The sequence below is a fragment of the Lepidochelys olivacea genome (assembly GCF_965140295.1).
Source record: "Lepidochelys olivacea isolate rLepOli2 genome assembly, chromosome: 1".
NCBI classification, from domain to species: Eukaryota; Metazoa; Chordata; order Testudines; family Cheloniidae; genus Lepidochelys; species Lepidochelys olivacea.
Window position 1 is genome coordinate 108,369,028 of NC_140411.1, and position 17,617 is coordinate 108,386,644.

Genomic DNA, 17,617 nt, shown 5'->3' on the forward strand with positions numbered 1-17,617 from the left:
TAATCCCTAAATGCATGACCTTACACTTCTCACTATTAAATTTCATCCTATTACTGGTTTCAGAGTAGCAGCCGTGTTAGTCTGTATTCGCAAAAAGAAAAGGAGTACTTGTAAACTTATTACTCCAGTTTACAAGGTCATCCAGATCTTCCTGTATGATATCCCGGTCTTCTCTGAATTGGCAATACCTCCCAGCTTCGTGTCATCCGCAAACTTTATTAGCACACTCCCAAATTTTGTCCTGAGGTCAGTAATAAAAAGATTAAATAAGATTGGTCCCAAAACTGATCCCTGAGGAGCTCCACTGATAACCTCCCTCCAGCCTGACAGTTCACCTTTCAGTATGACCCGCAGTAGTCTCCCCTTTAACCAATTCCTTATCCACCTTCCAATTTTCATATTGATCCCCATCTTTTCCAATTTAACTAATAATTCCCATGTGGCACTGTATGAACGCCTGACTGAAATCTAGATCCACTGCGTTTCTTTGTCTAAAAAATCTCTTACTTTCTCAAAGAAGGAGATCAGGTTGGTTTGGCACGCTCTACCTTTTGTAAAACCATGTTGTATTTTGTCCCATTTACCATTGACCTCAAATGTTCTTAACTACTTTCTCCTTCAAAATTTTTTCCAAGACCTTGCATACTACAGATGTCAAACTAACAGGGCTGTAGTTACCCGGATCACCTTTTTTCCCCTTTCTTAAAAATAGGAACTGTTATGCAATTCTCCAATCATGCTGTACAACCCCTAAGTTTACAGATTCATTAAAAATTCTTGCTAATGGGCTTGTAATTTCATGTGCCAATTCCTTTAATATTCTTATACCAGTGTTCACTACGAAACTGTATGTCCCTGGATCAAACTTTCTGGCCCAGTGAGGTTCACAAACAGTGAAGATAGTGTGCAGATAGGGCTGGAGTAACCAGGAAGGATGGTGGTGTTCATGGTGCTGAATCCTCTCGCATTTAGTCATGGAAATGGTTGTCACTGCAGATTCAGTCTTCAAGTCCTCACACCTTCTAGGTGCTGAATGATCCTACGGATTCTGTTTAATTCATTTTGAAGTCATGAGCTTAAGGTTAAGCGTGTGCTTAAGTGCTTTGCTAATTCAAGGCCTCAGAGAGCAACTTATTCATAAAGTATCTTTATGACTATTTTAGTTCTGATGGTCTCACGTGTTACTTTAACTCTTATGAGGTTATTGACCATAGTTCACAGATAACTACATTGGTTTAATAAAAAATTAATAATCGATAGAAAATGTCATCTAAAATATTATTGTTGGCATCTCTCTTCGTTAGGTAAAAGACAGTATTTTAAGTTTAATTAAATATGAAGAATCTAGTTTTGATAATGATGTTAAATATTTTATTCAAACTTAGTTTTCTTTTATATCTTAAATTAATACAAAAAAAGCCTGAAATATATGTACCATCATTCATCCCATATACCCAATCCAGAAGCTGTTGCCTGCATGGAACTCCTGCTTAATACTCTTCTTTTCATTTGCTGGGAGTTCTGCATGTAAAAATGGCCACATAGTAGGGTTTTGATTAGCATGAAGTGTGAAACAAAAATAAACACATCACAATTATGGTCTTTTTAAAGTTTATTTTGGAGGATACTATTATATTTTTATCATATATAATCATTGGTGCTAGTACAATATGTACCTTTGAAAGTTAAAGCCCAAGAAGATGGGAAAGAGATGGTTTCTATCAACAATTCCAAATATAGCGGTATGCTTATCCCTCAAAGTCAGAACTCTTGCTGCACTGAGTGGGAGTTAATAGACTATTGCCAGGAGTACATATAATGAACACCCAGGCAGACAAATCATCAAACCATTCATGACAGGACTTTTCTTTCTTTTTTATTGTTAAAGAGCAATGAGTATCTTTCTTTCTGACAGAGGAAAATATAGCGTCTTCAGCACAATTGAAACTAGCCCCATATTAAACACCATGGTTACATTTGTTCATTTTGTGCCAACATGTTTTATGCCGGAGATCTGTGCAAAGTGATGTCCAGGAACAAGAAGGTGGTTTTTGGTTATCTGAGCCAAATTATTAGTCTCTGTGTGTGCCAAAGTTTCATTCACATGTACTGTGTGGGCCTGACTCTGATCTCATTTCCACCAGTGCAACTCAAGAATAACTTTGATACCAGAGAAAAATAAGGGCTATTAGAATCAAGCCCTTGTCAATTTAAGCTTTGGTAAAGTTTTTTGTGGTTATTCCATGAATTAACAGCAAATATTTACTGTGGTGTACTGAGAAGTCACAAAGCACCTGCTTCAGTTTTCCTAACAAAAGGCTTGGGACTCCCTTTAACCACAGAAAATTCCCACATAATTCAAACATCAGTGCAATAGCCTAATCTGGCATACAAGACCGCAAATTCACACCCGCAACTGGCAAGATCCTTTTTGGCAGATGCCCGTGTCCCATCTAAATAATTAACAGCATGCAAACTTCAATGTTAGCTATAGGAAGCTATCATCTTTTGTCTGTTTCCTCTAGCTATTCCAGGCTTGCCAGAAGAAAGAGAGGTGGTAATGGATGTGGTTTAATTAGTCCACAACTGTATTCATATAAAATATCTGGGTGTACTTGGCAATAAATTGTACAGTTCAGGTTGTCGTCGTTGCTTAATCATTTCCACATAATGCTCATCCTGGTCCCAGCCATCCCATAGCTGGGACCTTGCCACCCTTTGCTTGTAGAGGTAAAAGGGAGCTATGAAAGGAGGGGGTTGGCTCCCCACTGTACCAGACACAGGAGCCCTAACCGCACTCTCTCAGATCTCTTTAGGAATTCCTTTTTCCAGTCCTTTTCCAATCCATCATGTCTGACAATCATATACCTTCTATAACGACGCCCTGCACTGGACATCTGCTAAGAGTCTTGTGTGCTAAGTTGTAACGTTATAATTAAGGCTACAATTTAGTCATGGGTATTTTTAATACAAGTCATGGACAGCACAGGTCATGGGCAATAAACAAAAATTCATGACCCATAACCTGTCCATGACTTGTACTATAAATACCCCTGACTAAATGTTAGCTGTGAGGCCGCTGGTCTTTGGGGGGACGACGCGGGTCCAGCAGCAGCAGCTGCTGGGAGTCGCCCCCCACCGCTGCTCCAGCTGTCCCCAGGACCACAGCCGGGGAGCAGTGACTGGCTCCGGGGCAGCTTCAGCAGCGGCAGGTGTGGCTGTCCCCAGGGCCAGCTGGTCAGGCGGCCCCGGGAACAGCCACAATGCCTGCAGCAGAAGTCATGGAGGTCAAGAGAAGTCACGGAATCCATGACTTCTGCAACCTCCAGGACAGACACAGAGCCCAAATTATAACCTAACCCTCCTGCCCTTCCCCACTGGTTTCCAGAACTGTTGTGGGGAAAATGAAAAAAACCCACCCTGCCTTGGCCAATCTTTCCTTGCCATTCCTCAAGGGGGAAAAAAGAGTGACTAGCATAATGACCCCAGTAGGTCATGAGGATACCCAGTGTTTTTGCAAATGGAATGGAAAGATGGGTGCAGTTCTCAAGAAGTTCTACTTCTGGTCTGGAAAAGAAAAAAATGTTTGTTTTATGTTTCTGCTGACAGCAATGTAAGTCAAAGAGGAAGCAACCCCTCCTCGACCAAATGGCATGAAGAGATTTAATCCAGGACATGCAGTTTAGCATGAAGGATCCAATTTACTGCCTGGATGAATCAATACTATGCATATTATGTGAAATACTGGAAACTCAAAAATAGTTACACTAAGTAAACTCTTCCTTATAAAAGAGACACATTCTATTATGTGAATTTAATATGTATATACTTATTATGTGGAACATAACACAGTAATGGTCAATCTATTAATATCAAGATACTGCAACAAATATTTTGGGGATATATGTTAGATCTGAGTCACATCCCCTAAATACGACTAACCTGTCCTTACACAGGAATTAGGCTGTCTTTACTAGTTTATGTATCTGAAGTATTTATAGTACTGAGTGCCAGATAAACCAGTCTTAAAAATACACAATTGAATTATATAGGGATATTTCATCATTCCCTTCTATGGATGAAAAATAAAGCAAGCAGCTCCTGGAAGAAAAATGGGATAGAAACAAACAAAACCCCACTTCATATAGAATTATACAGTACTCAAGCATGTTTCAGAAAGTCCATGGAGAATATATGAGGGCCATGAAAGAAAGAAGGGATGTATGGAAATCCTTTTAGCAAGCATTTCTCTAAAGATACTTAGGGGACTAATGCCAATATTTTCAAACTTGGGTACCCTAAGGCATGCCTAAATTGTGTGCCTAATGCCATATTTAGGTACCTACATAAGTAGTCTGTTTTTCAAAGTTACTGAACTCTGCCAGCTCTACTTGGTGTCAATGGGACTTGTTAGTTTGACACCTCAGGCCACTTTTAATTACTACCATAATCCATACGTATGTACCTAACTTTAGGCACCCACATTTGAAAATTTCTTCAAGAATTAATATACTGGAAGGTTGGTCCCAACTTATTAGGACATGGGTAACTATGCAAATAGGATTTTATAAAACCAGCATGGGAGGGGATATGATAATATCAATATGAAGTCTCTGATCATGCATAGATGTATTCATAAGCCCAGTCTGCAGTCTCGTGTAAGAAACAGGTTGCTAGAGCAGCAGCTTGTACTAGGCTCACAGGACAGTCCTTCCTAGTATTTTGGAAAATAAGCATGCATTGCTCAGATAGGTAGGCCACATCCCTTTAAGTGTTGTCTGTGGTTTGTTACACCTGGAGTCTCCAAATTCAGAAGTATCCATTTAGCTCAGGGAAGAGAAATTACATTCTGAAACTTGGTTTCTATAATTTTTTCTCCTGGAGGTGTAAAAGTTAGAAAAACTTGTCTTCTAAGAAGAGCAGTTCTTTTCTGTATGAGGTCCCAGGAGATTATGCAAGTTTTGAATACTTCAAATGCAATGCATACTGTCATCATGATGATGATTTAATCTTCTTTCTTCAGTTGTTATAATACGTTTTTAGATGATCTTAAACAACTTTCAGAGTAGCAGCCATGTTAGTCTATATCCACGAAAAGAAAAGGAGGATTTGTGGCACCTTAAAGATTAACAAATTTATTTGAGCATAAGCTTTCGTGAGCTACAGCTCACTTCATCGGATGCATTCAGTGGAAAATACAGTGGGGAGATTTATATACACAGAGAACATGAAACAATGGGTGTTACCATACACACTGTAACAAGAGTGATCAGGTAAGGTAAGCTATTACCAGCAGGAGAGCGGGGGGGAAAAACCTTTTGTAGTGATAATCAAGGTGGGCTATTTCCAGCAGTTGACAAGAACGTCTGAGGAACAGTGTGTGTGTGTGGGGGGGATAAACATGGGGAAATAGTTTTACTTTGTGTAATGACACATCCACTCCCAGTCTTTATTCAAGCCTAAGTTAATTGTATCCAGTTTGCAAATTAATTCCAATTCAGCAGTCTCTCCTGGGAGTCTGTTTTTGAAGTTTTTTTGTTGAAGAATTGCCACTTTTAGGTCTGTAATCTAGTGACCAAAGAGATTGAAGTGTTCTTCGACTGGTTTTTGAATGTTATAATTCTTGACGTCTTATTTGTGTCCATATATTCTTTTACGTAGAGACTGTCCAGTTTGGCCAATGTACATGGCAGAGAGGCATTGCTGGCACATGATGGCATATATCACATTGGTAGATGTGCAGGTGAACGAGCCTCTGAGTGTGGCTGATGTGATTAGACCCTATGATGGTGTCCCCTGAATAGATATGTGGACACAGTTGGCAACGGGCTTTGTTGCAAGGATAGGTTCCTGGGTTAGTGGTTCTGTTGTGTAGTGTGTGGTTGCTAGTGAGTATTTGCTTCAGGTTAGGGGACTGTCTGTAAGCAAGGACTGGCCTGTCTCCCAAGATCTGTGAGAGTGATGGGTCGTCCTTCAGGATAGGTTGTAGATCCTTGATGATACGCTGGAGAGGTTTTAGTTGGGGGCTGAAGGTGATGGCTAGTGGCGTTCCGTTATTTCCTTTGTTGGGCCTGTCCTGTAGTAGGTAACTTCTGGCTCTGTCAGTCTGCTTCTTCACTTCAGCAGGTGGGTATTGTAGTTGTAAAAATGCTTGATAAAGATCTTGTAGGTGTTTGTCTCTGTCTGAGGGGTTGGAGCAAATGCAGTTGTATCGTAGAGCTTGGCTGCAGACAATGTTTTGTGTGGTGTGGTCTGGATGAAAGCTGGAGGCATGTAGATAGGAATAGCGGTCAGTAGGTTTCCGGTATAGGGTGGTGTTTATGTGACCATCGCTTATTAGCACTGTAGTGTCTAGGAAGTGGATCTCTTGTGTGGACTGGTCCAGGCTGAGGTTGATGGTGGGATGGAAATCGTTGAAATCATGGTGGAATTCCTAAAGGGCTTCTTTTTCATGGGTCCAGATGATGAAGATGTCATCAATACAGCGCAAGTAGAGTACGGGCATTAGGGGACGAGAGCTGAGGAAGCGTTGTTCTAAGTCAGCCATAAAAATGTTGGCATACTGTGGGGCCATGCGGGTACCCATAGCAGTGCCACTGATTTGAAGGTATACATTGTCCCCAAATGTGAAATAGTCATGGGTGAGGACAAAGTTCAGCCACCAGGTTTGCCGTGACATTATCGGGGATAGTGTTCTTGATGGCTTGTAGTCCATCTTTGTGTGGAATGTTGGTGTAGAGGGCTTCTACATCCATAGTGGCCAGGATGGTGTTTTCAGGAAGATCACCGATGGATTGTAGTTTCCTCAGGAAGTCAGTGGTGTCTCGAAGATAGCTGGGAGTGCTGGTAGCGTAGGGCCTGAGGAGGGAGTCTATATAGCCAGACAATCCTGCTGTCAGGGTGCCAATGCCTGAGGTGATGGGGCGTCCAGGATTTCCAGGTTTATGGATCTTGGGTAGCAGATAGAATACCCCTGGTCGGAGTTCCAGGGGTGTGTCTGTGCGGATTTGTTCTTGTGCTTTTTCAGAGAGTTTCTTGAGCAAATGGTGTAGTATCTCTTGGTAACCCTCAGTGGGATCAGAGGGTAATGGCTTGTAGAAAGTGGTGTTGGAGAGCTATGGGTACCTACATGGCCCCACGGTATGCCAACATTTTTATTGCTTAAACAACTTTATACACACAGATCCTTTTCTTTTTGCTTAAACAACTTTATACACATTGTAATATTATTATTATATTTATCATTTATTATTAGAGAAGGGCTTGGCCCAGAAAGTTAGAACTCAGATCTGAATTTACACAGAGTCTAGGGTGTTCAGATAAGGGTTCGGGTGTTTTGATTCATTCCAATCCATTATTCTTAATAGTTCCACACACAAATACAGAATTAACAAATAGTATGTGTTTGGCATTGTAGTCTGAGTAAATCATGGTTCCTTCTTGAAATAGATTGACTATCAGAACTAATGTTTTGCTGAGGAACCATACTGATTCCCCAGAGAAAATAGTTTTCTTCCTTATTTCCTATTTAACAAGCAGTAATCTTACTCCCGATGGCCCTGATTCAGCAAAATACTTAAACATGTGGCTAGTCCCATTGAAGATAACAAAGCAAAGTATTTTGCTGAATCGGGGCCTGTTGCTCCTGAATTTTGAACAAGTTTAAAAAAATTGTTGCTGTTGGTATTTCTGAACTAGACTTTGGTTTCTTGGACACTGCTGTGCTTTAATTTGTGGTTTTAAATAAGACGTTTAATTTGCCAGTTAGCATTTGCTCTAGCACCAGCGAACAAAACTACATCATCTTTTGTCCCCTCCTTATACAAAGTAAAGGATTATATTCCAAGGACTATAATCAGTGCCATCTAGAGACACAAAAAGATTAGACAAACAGATGGTTTTCTTTAGTAGTTATAATTAGGAATACGTTGTGTGGTAATAGACATGGTACTTGTACTTTTTATGAAAAAGTTTCTCAGATGATATCAGACCTTTAGGATATTACTGCTTTAATAATTATTAGCAGTGCCTGGAATGATGAGTAGTTTTGCGATGTGGTTGTAATAAAAATACCAGGCCATATCTTCAGCAGGTGCCAATAAGCATGGTTTAATTGAAGTCAATGGAGTTAGGCTGATTCATGTCAGCTGAGTATCTGGCCCAGTGTAGTTTAGTAAAAAAGAAATGCTATAAAAATCACCAGAAGTAGCAGTGATAGGCCCACGACCACACATCTGACACCAGATCTCTTCTCATTCTTTTAAAAGAAAGTTACATATGCAAAAGGGATTGATTTTTCTGAAGGCCGGAAAGAAATTTTCAGTGTAGTCTACTGCACAGCTTGGGAGCCAGTAAATAGTTACTATGGCTCAGCCATAAGGAACACAGGTCTTAACATTAGTTTAAAAAAAAAAATAGAACGGCTTGTGGAGCAGTATGAGTAAGGGTGGCAGAATTTGCCCACAGAGTTTATCTGCTTCAGGGAAGTGAGATTCAACAAATTAGGATTTTCTTCTCTTCGTTTCTGATAAATTACTCGATTAGCACGTTCATCCACTTTCTGGACAGTACTGAAGACATTTTTTATTTAACACTTCCATCCTTTGAAGTAGCAGTAAAGCATAAGGCTTAACTGAGAGCAGTGCTTAGTGAATGCAACTTTATGGGCTCCTTTATTATGATTCCTGGCACTTATCTGTGGCAGATTTTTTTTTATGGTGCCTTAAATTGTATTTAACTGTGATCCAACACTTTAAAATACCACAGTACCGGCATCCAACGCAGTGGGTATTCACCCACGAAAGCTCATGCTCCCATACGTCCATTAGTCTATAAGGTGTCACAGGACTCTTTGCCGCTTTTACAGATCCAGACTAACACGGCTCCCCCTCTGACACTTGACACAATATTTCTTATTTTTCTATAACTAAATGTGTATCCTGTATTTCTATCCAATGCATGCAATGTCAAAGCGTTAAAGCAATGGATGAGTTTTGACAAGTACTAAAAGCTTTATAGCTGTAATTGCAACAATTTCTCTTACAAACATTATATCAGCACTTTCTTGATTGGGCAATTTCACTACAGTCCTATTGTTCTGGAACATGGGGAAGTCTTACTCTTTTAGGGATGTTATATGAAATGAATTCTTATTCACACTTGGCATTTTCTTTTGATATTATGTGAAACTAAAGAACTCCTGCAAATACTACAAAAAATATCTTTTGGAAGCCTGACATCCATCACAACTGAGAATTGTCTGGTGGGGTTTCAGTTAGAAATGTAACTAAACTAATGGAGCCAATAGCATCTAACTCATCTGACTTAACACAACATTGTTCAAGTATACTAGGAACCCAGATGAAAGCCCAGTGTTTTATCATAGTATTCAAGGTTGGCTGCATGATCTCTGAATTTCTCCAGGACCCTTTAATGTGAAAATCTGATGGCTGTTCTGCACATCTGACAAGTACCTGCCACAAGAAGCAATGGGAGATCCTGCTTTCACATAGTGAGAATAAGAGTATTTCCCTCATGAGTATGCTTCGTCACTTTTTTTACCCTCCCAAGATCTTAAACCATTCTTTTAATTACTTCCTCTCATTTGTTTTCTTTCATTACAAAAGGAGTCTTGTTTTTATTTTTTTTATTTTTTCTTTTCAGTGCTACAGGCCTGTCTGCAATTGATTGCTGATAGCAAAAGTAACATCCAGCAAAAAGGTAACTGTGCCTTCCATGTATTCTCATATTTTCTACTCAAGCTCCAGGCGTTATAAGTAACAAGCAGTATTCTGATTAATACAATGCCAGTTACAAAAAATAATGAAAATTTTGGATCTGGATAATTCTCGCAAATCTCCCCATTTAAATTGGAAAACCCCCCTCTCTAAACTCCGCTATTTTTCAAGAGGTCAGCACTGTTGATTTTTGACCAAAGGAAACTAGAAGGAACTAACTAATTTTGATTTTTATCTTACCAGAAATTATTCTCTCTCTCTTCTAGATGACTCAAGCATTGTTCCATGGCTTCTTAGCTTTAAAAGAGGAACAGCTCTGGAAGAGCAAGGAAATAAAATATTGGTCAAAGAAGCAGGTTACTTTTTCATATATGGTCAGGTAAGAATATTCATTTCACTTTAATATTGGACTTAGGGTGCTTAACAATTTCACAGTGTATGTCTGAAGTTTGTTTCTTTTTTATTCTTCAGGTTTTATATACAGATACAACATTTGCTATGGGACATCTAATTCAAAGGAAAAAGGCTCGTGTATTTGGTGATGATCTCAGTTTGGTGACATTATTTCGTTGTATCCAAAACATGCCTCATTCTTATCCTAATAATTCTTGCTATACCGCTGGTAAATATCTGAGTTTTTACCCTTCTTTATTTATAGTAAAGCTGTACCAAATGTAATTTGTGGTGATATAGGATTACATATAGTGAAAATGTAATGGGATCAGAAATCACCTTGCCAGTGAAAGTATGGCATACTTTGGTTTATGTGCAATTAACAATATATTATGATTGAAATTCCATAAAGAGTCCAATTTTCATACTTTGATGCCCAAATCTGTGTTTACTGTAGATACTACAATAGCCATTTTATGGCTCTGTGTTCTGCTTTAGTCAACCAAATATGGATTTAAGCATCTTTAGGATGAAGCAGTCAGTATCAGCCTAACTCTCTGCTCCTAATAAAGATTACTGGAGTCTCATCATTGACTTAAGTGCAAACAGAGTTAGGCCAATGCGGAGTGTGTTTGACAGTCCCATCAGAAATGTTGCATGCAAGTAAATCAAGATATGCACACCAAGACAAAAATAATACTTTTATATTAGCAGAGCTCCAGCAGTCTGCTGTAAACATTTGTGTGTTATACTAACCCCTGTGCAAGGTTTAAAGAGCCATTGTTGCAGCCTGTCAGACTATATTGTACCAAACCACTTTTAATGGCTTTTACTTCTCTAGACTTCTTTTCCCATCATTGTTGTTTAGCAAGCTCTCTCTATGGATGTTTTCTTCTGTACCCAAGTGCCTGATATATTCACTGATGCCAGAGTTCCTTGTATATGGCATCACCACAATAAAAACTGTTCTGAGAGACAGACACTGGATTGTCCCATTGCTAAATGACGCATGTAGCAGGGAGCTAATTAGAAAGGAAAAATTCTTTGCATATAAATATTGTAGTGATCACCAATTGGAGGACAAGAAATACATGACTAATACAAGGCCATTTATTATGTTTATGGTAACTTTGCTGAAGTGTGGCAGTAGTTCTTTAAGAACAGAATGTAATCATTATGGAATGACATTCAAATGTAAGGTCAAAATCATAGGTGAATTTAAATGTGAGCTTTGCCTGAGTAAAGATTGCAAGATTGGGCCCAATATTTTTTTTTTTTATTGCAAATAATGTGTGTTTAGGTAATACAAAAGACTCTCTGAATGCAATCTATTAAGATACTACCACATGTAAAATACCTATCTAAAGATATTCCAAATTCTTTTCCAGGCATTGCAAAATTAGAAGAAGGGGATGAACTTCAACTTACAATACCACGGAGAAGGGCCAAAATATCATTGGATGGAGATGGCACTTTTTTTGGTGCAGTTCAACTCCTGTGATACTCTACACTTTAACATTAGGCTTATCTCTGTTCTCTTTTTTGTTTTTATGTAATTGAAAAAAATGGAAATATAGTGAAGCAGTCAATTCAGTCTTTTTTTTTTTTTTTTTTAGCCCTTTTCTTCAGTCTGATGAGCCAGCCCAAAACAGGAAACCCAGCAGACATACTTCTGATGTGACTGTCATGTGAATTACCAGAAATATAGGTTATTTTAGGCAATAGAGGAATAAAAATACCAATGGCTATACAGACATATTTTACAGCTTTGAAACAACTTCTTGTCCATGAGACATTACTCAGGGCCTCGATACTGCAGAGTTTGACCCAAAATATCTCAAGTGTAATGAGGACCATTGTGATTAGTAAATCATTATCCAGGAGGTACTGAAGTAACATAAACAAGTTAACGTAAACACTGCTCACATTCATATTAAATTTCGCAAATGTTTTATTGTTAAAGCAGCAAAGAATGAGAGAATCACCAAAGAGTAGAACCCTCAACATACATATTAATGTACAGTATATGAGAAATTGCTAAATAATCTGCATGCAACTATGAAACTGAAAAATGTACAACAATTGTCAGCCTAGTTTTTAGCATTGACTGTGAACTTTTGGAGGAAATTGAAATCAGATGAGGAAATAGGTGTTGTGGGGAAGACTGACCGTGGGGTGGGGGAGCAAGGACATGGGATTGGGAGAAGAAATCCAGAGGGGTGAGACTAGGACTTGCTGAGGAAGGGGACTGGGACTGGGATAAGAAGCCTGAGTGGACAGTAGGACTGCTTAGGAGAGGAAAATGGGACATCAGGAAGACAAGTGTGGGGAAAAGATAGGACAGAGACAGTCTGGAGGGAATACGGGCAGAATTGTCTTTCCTCCAGACCCCCAAATAGAACCCAAGATACCTGAATTTCACCATTCCTCTGCTGTCTATGAAACCCGTGTCACAGAATCTGCATTGGGTGACAGATGAGAGTGCCAATCTCAGGTCAGACTGTCAAGAAAACAGGGCAGACATATCCAAACTGGTGGTATATTCTATAATTAGATTTCACCAAACCAGCAACAAATGTGTGCACTTCGATCACTGCACTAGTTTACCATGGAGCCACAGCCAGTTGCCTTAGACACTCCAGCCTATATTACCACCCACACAAACTGGACTTGATGAAAGGTTATTAAAACCAAAAATTGTCATACTTTATTACTCCCAGCCACAAGGGGCCAGCCACTTACCCAGGTCAAGGTATACTTCAGATATCACCAAAGACAATGGTGAAGCCAATTTCTTTACTAAACTAAACTAAAGATTGATTAGCTAAGAAATGAAAGATATTGAGAGGTTAAAGCAGGTAATATATATAACAGTGAGTCCAAGTTTGTAAGTCCAAAATGATAGCAGTGATGTCTGCTAGTTTCCATAAGTCTCTCAGGGTTTCCCAAAATGTCTTTGGTGACCTCTGTCTTGTATCTGGAATGCCCCCTAACAGCATCCAAATTAATCAGGGATCGCAACTTTTGGCATGCAGCCTGTCAGGGAAAGCCACTGGCAGGCCGGGATGCTTTGTTTACCTGCAGCGTCCACAGGTTTGGCCGATCGCAGCTCCCACTGGCTGCGGTTCGCTGTTCCAGGCCAATGGGGGCTGCGGGAGCAGGAGCTAGCATATCTCTTGCCCCGCACCACTTCCCACAGACGCCATTGGCCTGGAGTGGCGAACTGCGACCAGTGGGAGCTGCGATTGGCCGAACCTGCGGAAACTGCAGGTAAACAAACCATCCAGGCCCGCCAGCAGATTTCCCTGATGGGCCATGTGCCAAAGGTTGCCAATCCCTGAAACAGATCATCCCCAGGGCACACTTTTATAGCTGTTTCCTCTGAAAAGCAGCCAAGCAAATGCTTGTACTCATAGCATAGGCTTTCCCTTTGATGAAGAGTGCCTTTTGAGTTTTTTACCTCAGGTCACCATATGAAGGACCACTTGTTTTGAAATTAACATTTTACTTCCTATGCATAGACAAGTAACCCAGTTACAGTGATATATGTATGCAGTTGCCTGCCATTATATTCTAATAGGGATAGATAAGTGAAAACAATACAGATAACATTCATTAGCTTTCAGGAAGTTTACACATCAAGCAAATTCTCATCTTACTGCTAACACAAACCTCTGATCTAGGGTTAATTAAGCATAGGGTATACATATAATGCAAATCAAATTACAGATATGTGTAGAAAATAGCACTAACATTTATTTGAACTATTCTAACAGGCAGGTGCATTGGCTTGATACCATTATAATGCCTCTTGGCATTTTCTTGATTCCTGTCAGCACAAGTGAATGGGCCTATGTCTACTAGCCCACTTAACATCTCTTTGATAACCAGGCACAAGTGAATTAGTACACCTAACACTTCTTTGAGGTTTTGATCTGAGCTGGCTAACTGTCAGCACCACAACGCTCTAGCAAAGTGTGTGTGTAAGTGCTGGTCCACGTAGAAGATGACAACCTACCGCTATCTTTTACTGCATTAGCTCAAGTGGCAGACGGCTGTGATGGACCTGAATGTTCCAACTTTTCTGATGACCCCTGTGAGTGTCAATCTGATGCCACTCATTGTTCCTTTACACACTTGCTATATCACATTGTGACTAGATATCGCACTTAACATTTTCGTGCTGTGGTGTCAAATACCTGGCCCATTTGATATATTTCCATGGACTGCATGCTATGGTCAGATTCTACAGAATCTCAGCTTTCATTTAATAACAAAAAGTAAGTTTCTAAGCCTCATTGTTGTGAAGAAAACCTTCCAGATACGAACAGGCTGGGAACTGATAGTGGTTGATTTCCTGTGCTTGACACCAGCCTGAACCAATCTCTGAAAGGTGTAGGCTCCTCCATCTCTAAGTTCATCCAAATGGGAGGGAAGTTAATTCTAACTCTTAATGATAACTCTTCTAATGGCAGCACTGCCTCATTGATGAGGGCATGAAGCCCACATCGTGGAGAGGAATGAGGAATAGCTGCAGGGAAAGAAATGATAGAGGGATAGTAACAGTAAAAGGAGGATGAATTAAAAAGAAGAAAGTGGTGGTCTAAGGAGTAGACTATTCTTCCACTGAGTGTTGGTGAATGTGTCAATAAAGTCATGTATAAATGCTAATTAAAAGTTGTATTACTACTGAAAGCCATACTCTACTCTTGATCTTCATACAAACCTGCCATTGGATTGAGGGTAGAGGAGAGTCCTAAATATATACCACAATTCCATTACTATAAATTACATTTGGCCCCGAGGGGAGAGAACCAAATGCATTCGGGTGAAATTCACCCCCAAACTTGCACAAAGCTTGAGAAAATATATTTTGTGCAGAAAAATATGGAGGGGGCTGGAGTCTTTTTCTTGCACATCAGGTCCGCAGCCCCTATTCTAGTTCCTGCTCTGAAAGGGAGGCTGAAACCCCATAAACAGGGCTTTGTCACCACTGGGTCTGTACAACTGCAGTCCCAGATGCTACAGTTTTATTCCTCCTTGGGCTGTCCCTCTGCTCCATTCAGAGCTATGTCCAGTGTTCCCATGTACTCAGTTTGCAGCTGCCCTCACCACGTGTAGTGGAGCCATAGCAGTTATACGGCTGAAGGGGTGTTAGACAGCTGCCATGCCGCTGGATGCATCTCATGCACAGGGAGTATGGCAGCAGGTGCCTTCTGGGATACAACTAGATTAGGTTTTATTAAATATTTTTGTTCCATATCTAGGTGAGAAGTTAGCATAAGTGGAGAATGTAGAGCAGGGGTGGTCAATTATTTTTTGTCAAGGTCCAGATTTCTTGGTCAAGGTATTGTCAAGGTCCAGACTCCAAAGAAACATTTTTCACACCACAATAATGCTAATAAGCCAATAAAAAGATTTTGCAGTCATTGAGAATGTTATGGCTGATAGAGATTATGGCTACACTGCAATTAAAAGCCTGTGGTACTCATGCAGCTCAGGCTAAGGGGCAGTTTGATTGCCTTGTAGATGTTCCGGCTTGGGTCGCAGCCTGAGCTCCGGGGCCCTCTCCCCGCACAGGCTCGTAGAGCCCAGGCTCCAGCCTGAGCCTGAACATCTACACGGCAATTAAACAGCCCCTTAGCCTGAGCTGCATGTGCCCAAGTCAGCTGGCACAGGCCAGCTGCAGTGTAGACATACTTGTAGAGAAGTTAGAAATGTGGACAGGAAATAAACTGAGGTTTGACTTTGGAAACAAAATGCAAACTCATACATCTGGGAGGGGAAGAAGCTGCAAGGCAGGGTAAGCATTAATACCAACAGATCTACAAAGCCTATCAGAATTAGTTACAAGTTTGTGGTAAAATATGCCAGCAACAAAAAAACATGATTTGGGAGTTTGTATTCAGATTCTTCACATCACAGAGCAGGAAGATAGGTGAGAGCTGCTCTTTCTGGGTCTGATGAGACTGTACCTAGGATAGTGCATTCCTTTCTGTGCACATCAGTACCAGAAAGATGTAGACAAACTGGCACTATTTCAGAGAAGAGCAGCAAATAGGATTTGTGAGCTGAAGGGACTGACTTATAAAGCGAGAATAAAAGAGCAACGTATTTATAACTTGTGCAAGAAACAGCTTAAGATAGGGCATGACAATCACCTGTGGGTACTAGAAAGATGTAAACCAGGCACATGTACAACACAGCATTCAGATGGTGCTTGGATTCAGTGGTACTCACTGATATTTGAGGTAGTTACCTAGTTAGAACTAAGGACTGGGAGCCAGGAGTTCTGGATTCATTTTTGAGCTCTGCTGTAGACTTACCCTGTGATATTGGGCAAGTCAACTTAGTTATGTTTCCAAGCTTCTCATCTCTAAAATGGTGAGAAGAATACCTACCTGTCCTCTCCTTCTCCCCAAGAAGAGCGTAACTACACCCTGACATTTCCTCTCCCATCAGATTGTTATACCAATAAAATAAAAACCAGCAGGATCTTATTAAAAGGGAAAAGGCAAAATGCCACATTTATTGTGAATACAGAAAGAATCATAGTAAGCAGTTAGTTATAGCTATACCATTCCATTCAATTTCATATTTATTCACACATTCATTCACACACACACACAGGTTCTGCAAGGTTGTTATCATAGTTACCAGCCCTAGAGTTGCTCGTGCCAAGCCGCTGGCCAGGTGGCCTGGAAAGGAGTAGGGAGCAGGGCCTTGTCAGATGCTCATCTGATGCTCTTGGAAGTTGGTTTGCAGAATCAGACCCCAAAGTTCTCACTTTCTAGAGTCCATTTTTATAGGAATTTCTTCCTATGCCGGTCTATGGGAATTGCTTCATCATGCTGTTGCTGAATCAATCAGCAGATGGCACATTCCTGACGGCTCCGTGCTGCCAGATGTTATCTTGTTCTTTGGTTCTCCCATTCTTGAGGCTGTTGGGTGGATTCCAGTCTGCCCTCCGGGAGTCCTCTGGTTATTTCCACTTGACACCTTCTTCAGCTGATGGACACTGGATTCTTAGGCTGGCACCTCCCTGATCATTCAGTTATTATCCACAGCAAGCATCCATCCACATACATCCTCTATCTCTATTTTAATCACAATTGTTAACAAAGCAAGATGAATACAACAGAAGGGCGGGGAGTCTCTGGGTGCTGTTTCTGTTGTTACAGAATATTGCTTTGAGTCTCTCTCTGTGTGAGTAGTTGTTGTTACAAAGAATTGCTTTGAGAACAGACTCTGTCTTAGAACATACTAACACAATTAGCAGCTTGCAAGTTTTACACATAGAGGGAGAGAAACAGTACCAAAAACCAAGAGACCTCTTAATTAGTAATACCCTGGAATTTAAACTCTGGGGAATCAAACTGATTTGTGATTTTAATACAGAACTTCTTCAATACAATCCAACAAGATGAAGCACTAGCAGGCATTTTCTTCCAATCCTAACCCTGGAGGAAGAGCAGCAGTGGTCAACA

The 17,617-nt window shown here is 40.3% G+C and overlaps 1 protein-coding gene across 1 annotated transcript; it reads left to right on the top strand.

Moving 5' to 3' along the window:
• Positions 1-9,204: 9,204 nt before the first annotated feature.
• Positions 9,205-14,793, top strand: TNFSF13B (TNF superfamily member 13b). The gene is made up of 5 exons (XM_084623919.1): positions 9,205-9,511; positions 9,664-9,720; positions 10,004-10,116; positions 10,209-10,359; positions 11,519-14,793. Coding segments are annotated over exons 1-5 (435 nt in total). The 5' UTR covers positions 9,205-9,510; the 3' UTR covers positions 11,632-14,793.
• The last annotated feature ends 2,824 nt before the right edge of the window (positions 14,794-17,617 follow it).

Bases quoted from the DNA above. Each gene is read 5' to 3' on its own strand.
- TNFSF13B (XM_084623919.1), top strand. The intron at 9,721-10,003 runs GTAACTGTGCCT...TCTCTCTTCTAG, and splicing joins AAGTAACATCCAGCAAAAAG to ATGACTCAAGCATTGTTCCA. The intron at 10,117-10,208 runs GTAAGAATATTC...TTTATTCTTCAG, and splicing joins ACTTTTTCATATATGGTCAG to GTTTTATATACAGATACAAC.